Source organism: Varroa destructor, unplaced genomic scaffold (assembly GCF_002443255.2).
Source record: "Varroa destructor unplaced genomic scaffold, Vdes_3.0 BEIS01000002.1, whole genome shotgun sequence".
Classification (NCBI taxonomy): domain Eukaryota; kingdom Metazoa; phylum Arthropoda; class Arachnida; order Mesostigmata; family Varroidae; genus Varroa; species Varroa destructor.
In genome coordinates, this window is record NW_019211455.1 from 28,824,536 (window position 1) to 28,842,312 (window position 17,777).

General features: G+C 41.0%; 1 protein-coding gene across 1 annotated transcript; it reads left to right on the forward strand.

Moving 5' to 3' along the window:
- Positions 1-2,389: 2,389 nt before the first annotated feature.
- On the forward strand, positions 2,390-17,676 carry LOC111244580 (glycogen debranching enzyme; the record flags this gene model as incomplete). The annotated part of the gene is given in 20 exon segments (XM_022791825.2): positions 2,390-2,474; positions 3,624-3,849; positions 4,000-4,327; positions 4,683-4,901; positions 6,733-6,829; positions 7,197-7,482; positions 7,725-7,873; positions 8,401-8,588; positions 8,726-8,939; positions 9,277-9,430; positions 9,619-9,923; positions 10,384-10,612; positions 10,995-11,239; positions 13,970-14,237; positions 14,605-14,886; positions 14,979-15,204; positions 15,342-15,696; positions 16,128-16,333; positions 16,475-16,642; positions 16,962-17,676. Coding segments are annotated over 20 exon segments (4,473 nt in total). The 3' UTR covers positions 17,211-17,676.
- Positions 17,677-17,777: the final 101 nt, after the last annotated feature.

Consider the following 17,777-nt stretch of genomic DNA (forward strand, 5'->3'; position numbering starts at 1 on the left):
ACATATATATATATAACAGTATATAAAGCGATTATCATATTTTTGATTATAAAAAGACGGCTTGAGATAAAGCAGCACTACACATCGGTAACGCAAGTGACACGATATAGAACGCAGTACGTTGCATGCTCATATCAGAACAAGAGATTATAGCCAACACCTATAAAAATTATTCGAAATAGAACGCTACTCGGAAAATCATTTTTACTAATATAAAGGTATGGAACTTATTGATAACATGAGAAAAAAACATTTTTCCATATTTTTACCTATGCATCTTAATATGAACTCGCTCTGTAGTCGACTACTAGGTAAAAACTAGTGCGAGCTACGTAACTGGCCCATCATCTATTTCAAAACGTATACGCGTCACGTATAAACGTATCTTTTTACATCACGATTTCGATCACCAATAATATGTTTACATTATAGCTTCAACAGATTATTATGTTGAACTGTGAGAATCGGATGGAAGTATCACCTGACATTTGTCACTGCAATAGTGGACAACAGTACATTCAATGCAACGGCTCAATTTGGGCTTGCATGTTAAACAATACGAACACGCCCGTTCCAAAAAGTCGATATCAAGGGCGGCTCCGAAAGGCGCGCTGCGAAGAATAATTTGGCCGGCTAGAAACTTCATATCTGATCGTGTCCCCAAGCCGCCGCACTTCGCTAGACTTCAAGTTTCCTCACTGGAAATTAGCTTACGAGCGCTCGGTCACACGTTCACTGGAGTAATTTGCTTGCCCGCCGTTTCAGATTCCAAGTACACGGTTCGATTGAACGTTGCGCTATTGACTCTCAACCGGTAGCTAATTTAGATTATACATCTGAGTGCACTTGCTGTGTTGTTTATAGGCGAGGCCGTCAGTTCTTTTGCCATCGAGAGACGCCTGGCCACCCTTTCTGATGCATCCTCGCTAAAGTGTAATTTATTTTAGCAAGAAAAGCGGCGTAGCAACGCGATGGAAGCGGGCGTTGCAATGCTTGGTACGCGTCCAATAGAGCCGCGCTCAGATGGTGGATAAGCGACTATAGGTGATGCCTTGACCGAAACCTAATAGCCTAGACCGTGAGCCTGGCGTCTCGCTCTAACCTAACTATGCGAACAATCTCACTGCACGATCGTTGTTTCAAAGCTTATGAAGACCTGAAGCGCATCAACGTACGGCAGAATAAGTATCGCAACACCACGACAGTTTAGATATACAACAATGTTCGGCTTCACCGAGGGCTTTTATTTTTAAGCTCTGACGTAAGTGCCACCAGCCGCCCCAGAGCAATCAGTTGACACTTCAATTGCCCTCACAACACTACTTCTTGTATGGCCGATACACAAAAGAACAGAAAGAAAAGTAGCAGTAGGCAACGTTCTCAAATGATGGCTTCACCAATAAAGATAGCATCTTTGTGCAAAGAGCAGGACAGGAAGGCGATCTCGACTGGTACACAGATCTGACCATTAACCTCTTAACTTGCATGCATAACGGTAAATGATAGCAGCAGTAACAATAGTTAAGGTAAACTGGCGACGCGCAATACAGAGCAAAACGGCTGGCAACGTTCGAAAAAAGCAAAATGTTGAATATGAATTACTAATAATAATATATATATAATGGTTATAATGAAACCTGTAAGATAAATTTACACGTAAACCTGGAGTTGTAATAGGCAGGAACTAAGTTGCCCCCCCAACTAAAATTTTTTATGGAAGGGGGAAAGGCGATGGTTTGTGCATTAAAAGGCGTTAATAAAGAATGTCATGCCATCACCATTGTCCTGTTTTTTAGGACCATGTGCGTCAAAGCCCCTATAAGATTAACCTTTAAGCGATATGTGGTTAAGTTAGGTATAACGTACAATGCAAGATTGAGTTTCGAGTAAGCTGCACTGGAAATAAGAGGTAAATCCGGGAAACGCACAAGACATTCCACCTGTATATAAACTATCGAAAGTGATATTAGATAATCGAATATTAATCATCATCAGTATAATTATTATTATTATTACGACTACGGTATACTATATAGTTTTAGGTTAGTGATCAACCGACTAACATACAATATAATTATTTCCTTTAATCTCTCTGAAAAAAGAATCCGCAAAACATTTGCGCTTTGCTGATTGAGGCAATGATATAGCAGTACTGCCTTGATATTGAAAAGCTTATCAAAGATTTCAGGCTATACTTTAGGATGATGAGTAAGTCGATTTTGGCCATTACACGTATAGAAAATCCATGGGGTAGCATGTGGGAAGGCACATAGCGATAAGAAGCACAAAAAACAAACAGATTTTTTGTATCGGTCTTAAATGTAAAGCATTTATTTACACATATTTCCCATGGAATATAAGATATTTTACTATCTTGTCATTTTTTCAGAAGAGCATGTTGCACATCGAGTTGTTGGTCTTCCGTCTGGAGTTTGGCAGAAAATGTGAATCTGAAATTTACAAGGTTCCTAGAGGTATTGGTTTTTACATTCATCACATGCCATTAAAATTACCGTCATCTAATGAGACGTAAATATTTTTCTCTGTTGAAAGTTTTCTCTGTTAACAGCGACATCGAATCCATATTGTCATTAGAAGCCCCCAGACAAGGGCCGTTGAAACGTATTCAGAGCTGTGTTGGGTAAGCAGGTAATCATCTATCTGACTTATTAATGCCTAAGAGTTTTACGTCCGACACCGCTATTAGACATCTTATGACGCGGCTGGCCCAAAACGAAACAAACCGTTTGTTCGTATGTGAACGTAGACGTAAATAAGTTGGAAAAGTTTTCACGGATAACTTTCGATGGGTCTTTCGTTTTTAAATATACGTTCTAATACACAGTCAGGACGTCTAGCTTAGGCCAGTACAGCTGTTTTCGGCCGGTTTGAACTGCGCCGTTCGTATTACACTATATACCATCCGTGTAAATATTTTTCATCATTTGCTTTATTAGAACAGACTCGAAAATGCTAAAAATAATAAATATCCCCTTTATAGTTTTTTAAAATTTACTATGGCTTTACCTCGTGCTATTCGCTTGTTAATTTTAATTTTTTTTTACGGAACTACGCATACGCACGTGTAGAAGGTACCTATCTATTGCTAATGTTTCGTATCAGACATAGCGAAAAAAGTATTTGTATTCATTCTCATTAGCTCAACTCTAGCCTCTTTACAGCTAAAGTTCTGTAGAAAGAAACTCGCACCCGTTATACGCAGGTTTTACGTTGAGTCTGATTAGTTAAGCTAGAGATTATGGTAGAGACGGCATTTACCAGGTTCAACATAGAGTTTTCGTATATATATTTATTTATTACATATATATTTATTTATTTTCAAAAGTGTTTTAGAGAAGCTCAACTTTATTTATGGTTCATATATGCCTGTTCATTCGAAACCGATAAGCTCAGTTTCGACGGTAAAAAGGCTTATTATGTACGAGAACGACACATTCTGCTTAAAAAATACACAGTACCAGTCCGGATTTTTTTAATATAACGTTTCAGTCGACATTAGCACGTATTTGTCTAAAATATAGATAATGCTACAATTAAAATGTATGAGATACCATGCGTCTGTTACACTTCCCAGTACGTGCTTGTTGAACGCATTTCCTCAGATACCACCGTACGCTTCGAATTGGGACCTTCGCTATACGGTCATGATGTGGCGTTGTTTATAAATTGTCCTTCAAGTCCGGAAATCGCGTTTAAGCGAGACTGTTACCGACCACTTAAATGGAAGTATCATTTTGCCGACTACGCCGACGGGAGCAATGCCTATTCCGACTGCCACTTTGCCATGTCGGGAAGTTTTAGGTTTTATTTCACCATCGACGACAACAGGTAAGACGAAAAAGACAACTACACGTTGCAATGATATTATGCTTGAAGGGGAACAGCAGATTTTGAAACCATAAATACACATACGACAAAGTTCAACGACAGCTCCCAGTTGGGAAATCGATGCGTCTAAAGAAGAATTTTATTTTGCAGGGAAGAAAATGGCAGTGGATACCTTTTAGTTGATCCCGTACTAACCCTTCAGGGAAAAACCCTGCCACTCGACGCCATCCAATGTCAGACCGTGCTTTCCAAATGTTTAGGACCCTTGAACACATGGGAGGACAAAATCAAAGTAGCTGCCTCTTCCGGTTATAACATGGTACATTTTACGCCAGTTCAAGCTTTAGGTGGCTCTAACTCGGCATACTCCCTCAGAAATCATATGGCACTAAACGACACCTTTACTCCGTCAGGCAGTGACTCAAATACGTTTGACGACATCAAAGCGTTTCTAAAACTCATGGAAAACAAGTACAACGTAAGTGCCCGGATTTCCAAACAGTTTAAGTTTCCGCTTCAGATCATTGGGATGTATTTCGAGCCTGTTCTCAGGTCTGAACTGCTTTATGTCAGTCTTCTGGAAAACCCCATAGATATAAGACGTAGTAGACTCGTCCTTTATCATCCTTAAAAAAAATTTCAGCGCATGAAGAAATACCCACACCTTACAATCGCGCATGCGCGGAATGAGGGTTCCTTTCTGCAACCTCCCGTGGTGATCTTATCAACATTATAGCTTTAGATTTAATTTACAAATCTACCTCATATCATTTATTAACGGATTGTTACATAAAATATTAAAGCATACTTATTCTACTATTAATGTCGAGTAGTTACTCTCTTTAACGGACATTGTCTTAAACCATACGGCAAATGAGACACCGTGGCTGCGAGAACATCCTGAATGTTCGTTTAACGCCGAGAACTCTCCTCACCTTCGCCCGGCAATGCTGCTTGATCAAGAACTCTATCTGTTATCCAGGCAAGCAATGCTTGGTAAGATGACCGCCGCTGGAATCCCACTTAGAATCACTGAAGAAGAACACCTCGAGGTAAGAAAAATTGCAATTTCGGTTTACATAAGACAAATAATCAAGTTAAAGGGTAGGGCTTGGTTACACAATGTATACATGATCTACGAGATGGTTGTCTTAAGGGGCATTCTGTTGTTGCTGTGGGCTGGAAATAATACTACTAAAATATGAACACAGATATTTTGCCACGACTGTTGAGTATTTCGAATCGCAAGTTAACTACTATCGTACTAAACAACCCAATCGTTTGAATAATGTAATTTGTTGTTACTCTTGGCGTTTGTATTTTTTTAGATATACGCGAATATATATCAATAACGAAACACTCTGTTAGGGTTATTATAGAGTTATAGGGTTTTCCACTGTTGTTACTAGTATTGCTATAAAAAAGCGGTTATGCGGCTGTTATTTCTTTGAGCATGGCGCCAAATTCTTGCCTAGAGAGTAATACGTTTCCGTTGTGCAGATTGTGTTCCACTTCGTGCGAATCATGCAATATTTAAGGCTGTAATTCCTTTGAAATAAAAATCCGTTTGTAAGAGCCGCAGTTGCTAAGTTAATAAATCTTCTATGTGCAAACTTTCTGCCTCATAGTTGCTCTGTTTCACATGCTGTGGTAAAATTGTTACCTTCCGCTGTGTTTTTTTGGTCGACCATATCGCATAGCTTGCAAATGTCTCTGGTACAAACAAACGATTGATAAGTACACTATCTTAAAAGACGCTTTTAAAAGCAGCTATCGTCCCTTTATGGAAGTGTGGCTAACAATGCGTACCAAGATGCTCTGAATAATGAACACAGTGTTTGTTGGGTCGATAGCCGTCTGTGAAACGCGTCACTGGGCTTTAAGGTGCGACGCCTTTGTGGAGTAGCATTTCGAAAATGCCGACGGCGTGAACAAAATTTTGTATCCACATAGGTTCATGTATCTGATGTGTATATTATAGCGCGTGCATTTGCCGCAGATGCCTAACTGTCCTTGTCAAGCTCACTTTTACCTGTTAGGACATGTAGCAGGTAATTGTATTGCTTATTGTCAATACAGAGGTGGTACACCTACACACACGTCACTACAAGCCAGTCGCGGTAAACAGTACAGGTACCGTATTCGTCACTGAGACCACAAAGGATTCACCCTGGTTTGCTTCATTTGACATTCTCTTCCACTCTCATTGCTCCACTTTTTCCATATCGTCCGTTTCCCTCCCGTCATAGAAGAATTTCGGGGATAACGTCATCGCAGAAAACAGTTGAAAGGATATTTTTTGACAACCCAAATCGAACTCGAAGAAACGACATTATACTAGAGTTTATTTTGCTTCTTGCTTGTACCTCACGCTGTAACGAACTATGATTCCTGAAAAGCTGGACGCTTACGGGGAATCTATTTTCCAAGTTATAACGATGGCAGTGTTTGTGCTGCGACCGGCAAAAGCTAGGTCGTACAGACACTGGAAAGGGTTACATTATAACCTAAATATGGAAGGACAAGTAGAACTTTACACCGGTGACTGGTCATCTTACGGTCCAGTGTAGTAATTATTGGGAACTCCGTAAGCGACGGGAGAAACGATGCTGTGTGCAGATGGATAGAATAACATCTGCACACAACTCTGTACTTTTCCCTGTGCTATTTATTGTACAACGAACAGCGTTCGCCTTACTTATGACATCGCATTGGTATTTTTTAAGGTATAATATAATATATATATTGAAAGCATGCTACCTTGTTTGTCTCTGATATGGTTTGTGCAAATTTCACCAGCCCTTACACTCGTTTTACGAAACTAAATACATCTTACAGGATTTACAAATTTATGAAGACAAGTTTGTTATCCTGTATCTTTAGGCAGTTCGAAGAAAGATTGTTGCCGACATCCTTCCGAGGCTCAAGCTACACGAATTCTATATATGTGATATCGATAAGCTGGTGAAGGAGTTTGAAGGTGAGAATATAATATATGCGTGTAGTATATAATCTCAATGCTAACCCAGCTTAATTCAGCTTGTGTGCTCTGAAAAATTTCAACCTAGGGGCTGTGGCTACGGCCCAAGACGTGCGGTATTAAGGCCTATACAGTTCTTTTGGAGAAAATACCCCAGTGGCTAGTTGAAATAGTATTGCCAGAAGTCAATCGTAATTGGATTACAAGGTGGTCTGTCTTTTTTTTTTTTTTTCATTTGTTGACTACAGTAAAGCAAATGACAATACAACGGCTGGGATCTTCATTTTGTTTTTTTTTCTTCAATTCATAATCTATGTATACCGTAAATGACATTGCTAGTAACTAGGTTTTTATTTTGTTGCCTTAGCGACACCTGCCACGACCCTATCAGACTCACAAGAATCGTTGAAAATGAAGTACAACTATACGCGTTTTGGAACGACATGCGATGTTGTACAAGCAAGAAAGATTTTCCATTCCAGTAATCAATTTCGTGACCACCTCGCCTCGTTCAATGCCCGTGAGTGCCATAACACCGAAGAACACCTTCGCAATGCCGCCGAAAACGTGATCAAGGGTCTACGCTACCACAAAGTCGATAATTGGGGGCCGAAAAAACATGAAATCACTGAGCAGGACCTACTCACTGTGAGGTTGGTAAAGAATATTGATAAGTTACACCACGTTGTTGAACGTTTTGGTTTGTAGGTACCTCATGGTAGTTGCTTCGAAGCTACTGTAATCATGAATGCTCTAAATGTGGCGGAGCTATAATTTTCAGGGCGTTCCAACGCCTTTAATGAACGTACGTGACGTGTAAAATTATTCATATTATAGCAACAACTACCTTAAATTTATACTGCTATTAGAGATGGATTTGCAACTTGCTTTCCAGGTATTTTCTTCCCAATCATGACGAACTGGCCGATCAAATAACTTCCGCAGAAATGGAGGCTATGTTTAATGATGAGCGCGGCCGGTATATTATGGCTCACAATGGATGGGTGATGGGTGACAATCCTTTAAGGAACTTTGCGCTGGAAGGTAGGAAAAGTGTAATTAACAGATGCAATGTACATAACAACTTTAAGTGCTCGTGGTAGCCGTGTGGAGAAAAAAATATGTAGCTATATTATTACTAGATCATTTTTAGCTGCCTCTAATACCCCAAGCGGTGTCTCAGATCCATATCAGGATGATATGTAATAAGCTACGCAAACATTTCAATTTCTGTCTTCTTATTACTGCAGGCAAGTTTCAATATGTTGCCTAGATAAAACCGAATACAATGACACATTAGTAGGGTCCTCATTTGTCCCTGTTAATATTCTGCTTTATTATGCCTTTTTGCTGTATTAACTTGCATAGGAACTGAGTTTGGGAAAGCAACACTATGGTCGCAGCTGTTTCAATATGAGGATAACGTACACACGCACATCTAAAAGTCTGCTTTTCTGGCTCGCTTAAAAAATGTTATTAATTTGAGTGTAACAAGGATCAGGTTCTGTTGAAACTGTTGTTTGTTTTTTTACTTTATTTACTTAATTCAAATTCCCCCTGGAATCTATTAGGATCAATGGTATATCTCCGTCGTGAGCTGATCGCTTGGGGCGATAGTTGCAAACTTCGATATGGTGAGAAGCCTGAAGACTGCCCCTTCCTATGGAAGTATATGGCGGAGTACGTAAGAAAAAGTGCAGAGCTGTTTCACGGACTTCGGTTGGATAACTGTCACAGTACGCCTATACATGTGGCCGAAGTAAGTTTTTCTAAATAGTGAGGGAAAACGGTATTAGGGTTTGTAACTACGTAGAGAAAAAGGATGGATATTCAGATGCAGGCTAATCCTAGCTCAACTATATGTGTGACTTCCTGTGTTTGCTTTGGTTTTGTTAGTACCTGCTAGACGAGGCTCGTGCAGTGCGCAGTAACCTCTACGTGATTGCCGAGCTGTTCACATCGTCTGAAGCGCTCGACAATATTTTTGTCAATCGGCTCGGCATCAATGCCCTCATCAGAGAGGCACTTCAGGCGCATAATTCTCATGAACTAGGCAGACTCGTTCACCGTTTTGGAGGAATTCCCGTTGGTAGTTTCTTTCACGCCGAGGGTAACGTCTAACCTCAGATTCAGCCTAATCTCTAAAACTATTCGGATAAAGAGATTGATATCTAAATCATTATTGATTAACATGAGGTCAATCGCACAATAATGAAGTTAATATATTAGGGTCTTTAGGTGACGAGTAATTTATTTGTTTTGGTAACGCCAATACGTCTAAGGTCACAGGCAATATCACTCATTTTTATGTTTGCTTATATTATCCTAATCTATATCGTGTCTTATTAATAATCACCAAAGCTCGGCAGGAGTATTTTACTGAAATACTAATTCTGATAAGTCTCAGGCCGTAGAAAATAATACATAATAATAACAATCCCTTCCAGGTGTGGCCCCCCTAATGCCATCAGTTGTCCACGCTATTTTGATCGATATGACGCATGATAACCCGTCGCCGTACGAAAAACGCAGCGTCTACGACTTCTTGCCCAGCGCTGCCCTTGTTTCGATGGCATCGTGCGCTACGGGTAGCAGTCGTGGGTATGTAACTGTCTTAACAATCCATGCAATTAATTCCAGTATATGAAAGGCTTCGTCGTCCAGGGCTAGCTAACATGGCCTTCAAACAGTGTGTACAGTATCTAACCCGTCCTATATTTGGATACACTTCACGGTGGAATCGAATCTGCACAATTTAACGTGAGGAACTTCAATCGTGTTCTAAACAGGTATGATGAACTCGTCCCACACCATATACATGTAGTATCTGAAGCGAGAGAATTCGCAGGATTTTCTCAACTACCACCCGAAGCGGGCATCATTGCGGCGAAAAGACTACTTAATGAAATGCATTATCGACTTGCTATCGAAGACTTCGTCGAGGTTTACGTCGATCAGCTAGATTACAACACGGTGGCAGTAACGCGTCGCTGTCCACATACCGATGACTCTGTGATACTTGTATCTCGTACGGCTTTCCAGTGGCCGAAGAACCCGAACGAAGCATCCTACCTGAGATCGCTTAGAATACCCGGTAGGCTCTGCTGCCGGAAAACTAACTAGCACTATATGAGTCACAAAATAATGGTGTCCTTAGTCAATCTAGGTAACCTGCAATTCACAGGGCTGTCACCATAAAGTAAAAAAACTAATCCAACTAATATTGGGGTGACTAATTATCAGCTGCGTATTTATCGCTTTCAAATAAGCTCTTGTACTATATGAGTAATTTGCTAGTTTAGCCCAAATGATTTATACCATGTAACTCTTTTGACGGAATGACGTTTCCGAAAAAAAAAAAAAAAAAAAACAAGTAGATTAAGCTGACATTTTACTTTAAAAAACTGGTGTTTCGACATAGATTCTTTTTTCTTAGGCTATACTAATTCTTGGTTGTTTTTCATACCGCCGTAGTGGAACGTAGCCGCACTAGGTAACTTGTAAACCTTTGAGCATGTTGGTATTCATGTAACTTGTATAGTTTATTTTCTCAGGAAAAATTCAAGAGGTCATTTTGCAAGCCAAGATAATGAAGGATTCGTCTTCCACGAACGTGTTCACCAAGGATCCAAAAATAATAAATGGCCTCACGGACTTCAAACTTGAAATAAGGAACAATTTCCCTGTATCGGAAAGTTTTATGGTGCACATTTCAGAAGTTGATTCGGAAAGCTGCGAAGTGAACTTCACAAACTTAACGCCGGGATCGGTGATCGCTTTCAGGTTAGTTGGAGTAGCTCCAGTCACGCAATTCGTATGATGCGGCAATGACGTGTTTATTTAATAATGATATGACCCATAGGTGCAGACATGAGGCCGAACGTGGACAAATTTTGTTTTGCACCAGGCGCCGGCTACTTAGCGGTAGGCCAATTAGAGTATTATTACTTAATAATTCGAGTTTTACACGAAATAATTGAGTCGCGTTACAAAAGTTGTTCGCTTTATTATATATTCGCTTCAACATATACTCTATGCTAAGTGTTTCTTTGCGAGTAATAAGCAAAAATGCCTCGTAATGACCTTATAATTTATTGTGGCCCTAGATCATTGGCGGTTTGATTGAAGGCTTCAAATATTTACTATCAATTGCATTTAACTGCAGAATCTGTGTTGGACCGGCGTCCCGGTCGAGTATGGAGGCTGCTAGATCAATGCTCCGCCCATTTGGCTACTTCAAGCACCCCGTCGATGTTCCGGCTGACGTGAAGGCAACAGTGGAAGCTCTCGACTTGGATGACATCAACAGAATTTTGTTCCACTGTGATAGGGAGGAGCAATCCGACGGTTTTGGCATCGGTGCCTATGTGTTGAACGATGTTGGACCGATGCTGTACTGCGGTCTACAAGGTAAAACATAGTTGAATTGTAGTGTTATAGTCGAAAAAAGTTACCGAAAAAATTATCCTCATAGAAAAGCACGAAAGTGTTCTCAGCCGAGAAAACAAATACGTGCGCCGTAGTTGAAACATGAAATAACGAAGTTGTAAATGCAACCTCTAGGTGACAGATTGGATCAGTTAAGATCCACAAAAGAATGTCTTCCATTGACGGACTCAACACCCACCGATGTCCTCCTAACTTTAGTCAACTTACCCTATGAAACAATTCAATGGCTTCACGAAAAAATATGCACAGCTGGTTTTCGGACCTTTTGGTTCCAGCTCAGCAACGGTCGTGTTGTGCAGGGACTGGATCTTAAGATCTGTACGTTGGTTGCCGACGATAGTTTGCTTGACGGCATCTTACGAAGAAACTTTCTAATTGCCAAAGACACAAAAGGAGAGTACCGAGAGATTCGAAGTTTAAGTGAACTCAATGCGTGCGGCCGTCCCCTGAACCTTGGAGAACGGCAGGAGTTGATATACGAATTCTTCAATCACCATTTGATTGTAGATACTGATCAGATACCGGGACTTAACTGGCCTGTGGAACGCTCTACGCCGGTGTTGGCGGCGCTCGCACCTTATCAGCCAGATTTGATTGCCCTACACGACTATCATATGTTGCATCGATTTCGACTTTCGGCACTAGCTTTCCTACGGCCTGATATCGAGGGTCTGCGAGAGTACTTTGGCACCTCGGTCGCGATGTACTTCGCTTATGTGGTACACATTAATCTGTGGTTGCTGGCATTAATCGTCGTCCTCGGAGCGCTACGATATTTCGGCTTCTCACCAGGGACGATCGGCCTTGCTTCATCAGTTTGGCTTTTTCTCATGAGCATTCACTGGAGCATGAAAAATAAACACCTACGAAAACGTTGGCATCTCATGACGCACTTAACGCAAATGGTACCAGCGACGCTGTTTTTTTCAGTCCCACTATCGCTGATCTTCCTTATCCTACATGCCGGCTCCATTCATATGGTTGCAATCATAACTGAGCACAAACGCCTTTCAGGTTGGCCCGACAACATTGTGCTTATGATATCTATTTCAGTCATGACCATATGCTATAGTATACTGGTGTATTCGTACCGGTGGATCTTGTACTTAGCCTTTGACAGCGTCTTCCCAGTATCGGATCTGCCGACAAATCTTAGCTTGTTCGAGAGCTCCATGCTTCTTTTCGATGGTTGGACACGACTGAGCTACCTATTCTACACAGGCCTTTATTTACGGCAGGATTTCTCGTTTACCCTTTATAGTTTTCTTCTCACGGCCTACTTGAAGGATCTAATTTGGTGTTGCGTGATCTTTCTGGCAAGTGGTGCCGGGCAAGTATTAATATTTAACTTCATCCGCCGAGTATCTCACGGGTCGTTAAGCTACAGTATCAGCGTACAGTCTGTAATGGGCGCTGTTGGACAAGCCCGCCTTCCCCTGTTTCCAGGCACGCTCCGAGGCACGATACGCCAGTGGGACCTGTTATTTTGCGTGGTCTCATTTCCTAACGTAACTAATTCGCTCATTGTTGCATGGATAGCCAACATTGTCGAAAGTTTTTTAGTATACCATTTGCTGATATTCATTCATAGACGACCAATACGCTGCACCAGTTCTCCTGACCCTGAAGGTTACACTTGGAGAAGTCATACATGGCTTTTATGTATACTGGGAATGTTTCTTCAGGAAAAGCTAATTAATCCGGCGCCTAAGCAAGACAGATTTATCCAATTGAGCCTAATCGGAATTCTGATGATTACTGCAAAGAAGTTTTTCGATGTTTTTTTCTGAGGTTTGCGGCAATATTCACGAGTTAACTTAACCGCTATGAAAATCCAAGTCAATTATAATGAGCATCCAGTTTCTAATTAGCTTTTGAGTAAATACGGTTTTTGTATACATTGCGGTGTTTAATGTGAACGTTAGTGATAAAATTATCTGACCTAGTCCTTCCCGACTAACCAAATTATAACAACTTTTCACAAAAAACAACTTGAATTTTACAGAAAAGGCGTTTAGTCATTCACGATAGCAGTAACATTTTTGCTTTGAATTCAATCCTACCCATCATTATTTAAGTCCTGTTAATTTCCTTTGCTGTATTAATAATTCGGTTTAATATCGTACCAGTATCCACTAAACCAACTTGCTATTGCGTAGGGAAGCAATAGCATAGAGGAACTCAGCAAGAAAAAAATTACAGTAATAATGATTTGCTTAAATAAAAATAGTCAAGCTGGAGCTATGGCATACAGTGCACAGAAGGTTAGAAAGTTTGCACTAGAGAAACAGTGGCCAGTTTCCTGCCTGCAGAATCTGCCTTAACGACAAATTTTAGGTTTCATTGCTTAAGGAGTCATGCATGAAAATACTCTCGATGGCTAATTATTATCATGATGTTTATTTATAGGCATTTATGTGATCTAAAAGCTAACCCGAAGGCGTTTCACTTAGCCAGGCACTGCACAGCCCTGTCTCCATGGGGTAATACGATTCCAATAGGAGCTTTGTCAACAACGAAATTCAGCTTTTCCTAACCGTAAAACAACTAGAAATAGATTAGTCCAAAAAAGTTAGGTGTAGGCCCACCTTTGCTAACGGAACAACGAATAGAAGTGAGAAAAATATTGAACCCTTTGGTCGAACAACCGTGAACCTAACCAGCTAATAATTTTTTTTCATAAATTTCTAGGGGTGATGACGCACCTAGCATATATTCGACCGCGCAACGATTTAGGGCATCCATTATGTGCGAATGTGCGTGATGGGGATTGGTTAATGGACTACCTGATATCTCGCCTACGACCTTTTAAATCCTGTAATGGATTTGCCGATCTTCTTCGTCGGATGTTCGAGCCCGTTAGAGGAGTGCCGCACTACCTGAAGCCATGCTACTTCGATGCCGTTATCACTTCACTCTTCACTCAACTACTCGAAGCATCGTGGCAGAAAATGTCCCGGTTTGTACCTGACATGTTTTGCTTTATTTTTTTACCACGTAATGTCGTTCTCTACAAACGCTGATTACGGTATTCACAGGAGGAATAAAGAAAGCTTTCAGAACGTCACGTACTTATAAAAGTTTGTCGTAGACAATTGATCAGATCAAATTAAAGTTTTTCGTACTTATAAGTACTTTCTATTTCTTCACAAGAAACAGGCCTTGGCCATAGATTTTAAGGCACCGAATCGCATAGCGTACAGAAAGCGACATCTACGCTAGAAGGGATTAGCTTTACCATGAATTAGCTGAAATTTGGTCACTGAAAGTATTTACATTTATAAATGTTACATGTTCCTTTTGCAAACATACGGTGCGTGTTTTAGATTTGTTACGTGTGGCGGCAGCTTCATCCGCGAGCTCGCTCTAGCCTCAGTTATTCTCACAAGTTACATCTACGACTCCCCGCTACCACCGTTAAGTAAACGTTTGAATCTTTCGTTATCCTATAAGATAGACGCCCATACAAGAAGTCCGACCTTGCAGTGTCCTACGCTTGCAGCTGGTCTTCCTCACTTTGCGACAGGATATATGCGAAACTGGGGTCGTGATACGTTTATCTCTCTGAGGGGAATGCTTCTCCTGACCGGACGGTTTGCCGAAGCCAGGTTAGTTCGCGCCTATTCGTAAGCTTAGTTACTAAGTATTTCTCGATAGTTGATTCTAAAAAATACGTGCGTTTTTTGGGGGGTTTGAACAGGCAAATTATTCTCGGTTTCGCTGGTGCTCTCCGTCACGGCCTCATCCCGAATCTACTGGATCGAGGCATAAACAGTCGCTACAATTGTCGAGACGCTGTCTGGTTCTGGCTAGAATCGATTAAACAATACGTCATAGGGGTACCTAATGGAGAAGCTATTCTGAATGACAGCGTTTCACGGCTATATCCAACGGATGACAGTCAACCACAGGGCACAGATGTAGCAGTGCGTACAGCCTTCTAAGTTAAGATCTTAACATTTTTTATATGCATCGGAACCAATATTACCAATTCGTCCGTCTGAGTTTATTAAAAAATAGTCATCATCATATACATAAACATAAATGGTGGTATCGCTTGAAGGTGATGGACCTCCACGAGGTAATGCAAGAGGCGCTGCAACGACACTGGAGTGGAATTTCATTCCGTGAAAGAAATGCTGGAAGCCGCATTGATTCACAAATGAAAGATCCAGGCTTTAACGTAACGGCTGGAATTAACCACGATACAGGCTTCGTATTTGGTGGAAACATTCACAACTGTGGTACTTGGATGGACAAAATGGGTAGCGTACCTGGGCGCAATCAAGGTGAACCTGCGTCACCCAGGGACGGCAGTGCCGTTGAACTAGTAGGACTTTGCATGTCGGTCGTCCAATGGCTCCACGACATCAACGCAAAAGGACTCTACCCGTACAGGGGTGTTCGTAATGATGACGGTACACATTTGTATACTATCTTTGCTATATCTTTCTTACGAACAACTAATTGTAAAGTGCTTCATGCACTGGCATAGGTTTACTGAAGTTCGCCCTTCCACTAAACTGCCCATCACGTACTTCTGAGCGCCACTTGCGCCGGAACCGTTCGCACACTGTTACATCGATGAGGTCTACTCCAGCTTAATAGTGTGATATAAAGCAAAAAAAGAATAGAAGGAAAATAAAATAGTGTAGTAGTACTTTTGTAAGCACATGTTCCAAAATTCATGATTTAGATACACTGCGTTAGAATATCAGTTTGTTTTCAAACGCTTTATTTGCTCATTGCCTCCATTTTGTAGGAATCAGATACGCTATGATGGACGGGTGTCAATTTAATTGTTACGATGTACCTAGAAATATATTTGTACCATTTTCTGCTCCCGCAGATTCTCTAACTTCGTTTAATGAATGGGCTAGCCGCATCAAGACACATTTCGAGCCGCATTTCTGGGTTCCTGAAGAAGGCGCAGGTCCTTACGAGAGGCAGGCCGACCTTATTAACCGACGAGGTATCTACAAGGACACAGTCGGCTCTGGGATACCTTGGGCTGATTATCAGTTTAGACCCAACTTCACCATAGCTATGGTTGTGGTAAGTATACGGTTATATAGAGAAATAATACAAGACTTATTTTTTTTTTTCGGTTTTTTAGGAAAGCATTCGATTCCCGTATTCAATGCTAACATGCACAACAATCGTAAATTTAATCACTATTAATTTTGTCATCTTAAGGCTCCCGAATTATTCGATCGTGCTCACGCACAGAAAGCTTTGGCCAACGCTGATCGACTATTAAAGGGTCCCTTGGGAATGAAGACTTTAGACCCTGGGGATATGAGTTACAATGGAAATTACGACAACAACGATGCAACCGCCGGTTTCAACTATCACCTAGGGCCGGTAAGGTCAAATCAGCGAACAAGCCTGTCGTTCAGGAACTTTTTCACTAGTAGTCCATATGATTAGCTTAGCAACTCGCCTGAGTTTTCTTTCTGAGAACTGAGCCAGATCAGTGTCAACGTAGGTAGATGACAGTAAGTACTCAACGAAGATTTATTGCTCTTTCTATATTACTGGAGAACCTATAGAATAAGCGTTATGCCAAAAGACAGAAGCTTTAATCAGTAAGTGCATCGAATAAATGGCGTTAACAAATCAGTGTTACCTAAGTTAGTCACACTGCAGAAAACCTGTAACGCAGCTGTTCGTACGATTCCAGGAATGGTTGTGGCCAATGGGTTACTTCCTCCGCGCACAACTGCTCTTTGCTGACGATGTAGAGAAGGCACGTCGTTCCGCGCGCCGCACTCTGCAGGCACATTGGCGTGCCCTCCAAGAGTCACCATGGCGAGGTCTTGCTGAGCTTACGAACAGTAACGGGGCCGCATGCTATGCCTCTTGTCCTATTCAGGCTTGGAGTCACGGTTGCCTCCTTGAGCTACTCTATCAATTGTACCACAACGCGTAGTCGTCGAGCAATAGTCTATGGATAGACCTAAATCAGCACAAACACTGCATCTATCCAATCTGTTGCCCGGCATTAGATTTTGTTATTCTCGGTGATAACAAACGCATCACCCGATAAACTACAATATTATGTTATTTAACTGGACTTGAACAGCATTTAACCACTAATGAGCCTAAAGAACGAAATATGTAAGTCAGTGATTATAGTATTTATTGTATCGCCAATTCCAGTGGAAACTCAGAGCGTACGTAATAAATAAGTACATGTCGATATGTCGTCCTTACCCGGACTTGAGAGCTAAATAACGACCCGAAATTTCTATTTTGAATGCATGTATCGCTTGCTAACTTAGAACGTTAGTTATTCCCTACTCGTTCGCTGGTATGGTAAATAACACTTAACCCGTTAGTGCAACTTCGAAATAAAGTGACAACTTTGCTAAAATATAAATAAATGCTAAAATTTATTTCACTGCAATATTTATTTATATTACTATATTGAATAATGCGACATTTTCTCCGAATAAGAAATACACACAATCTGCACTGTACGCTTTTTTCCTTTTGC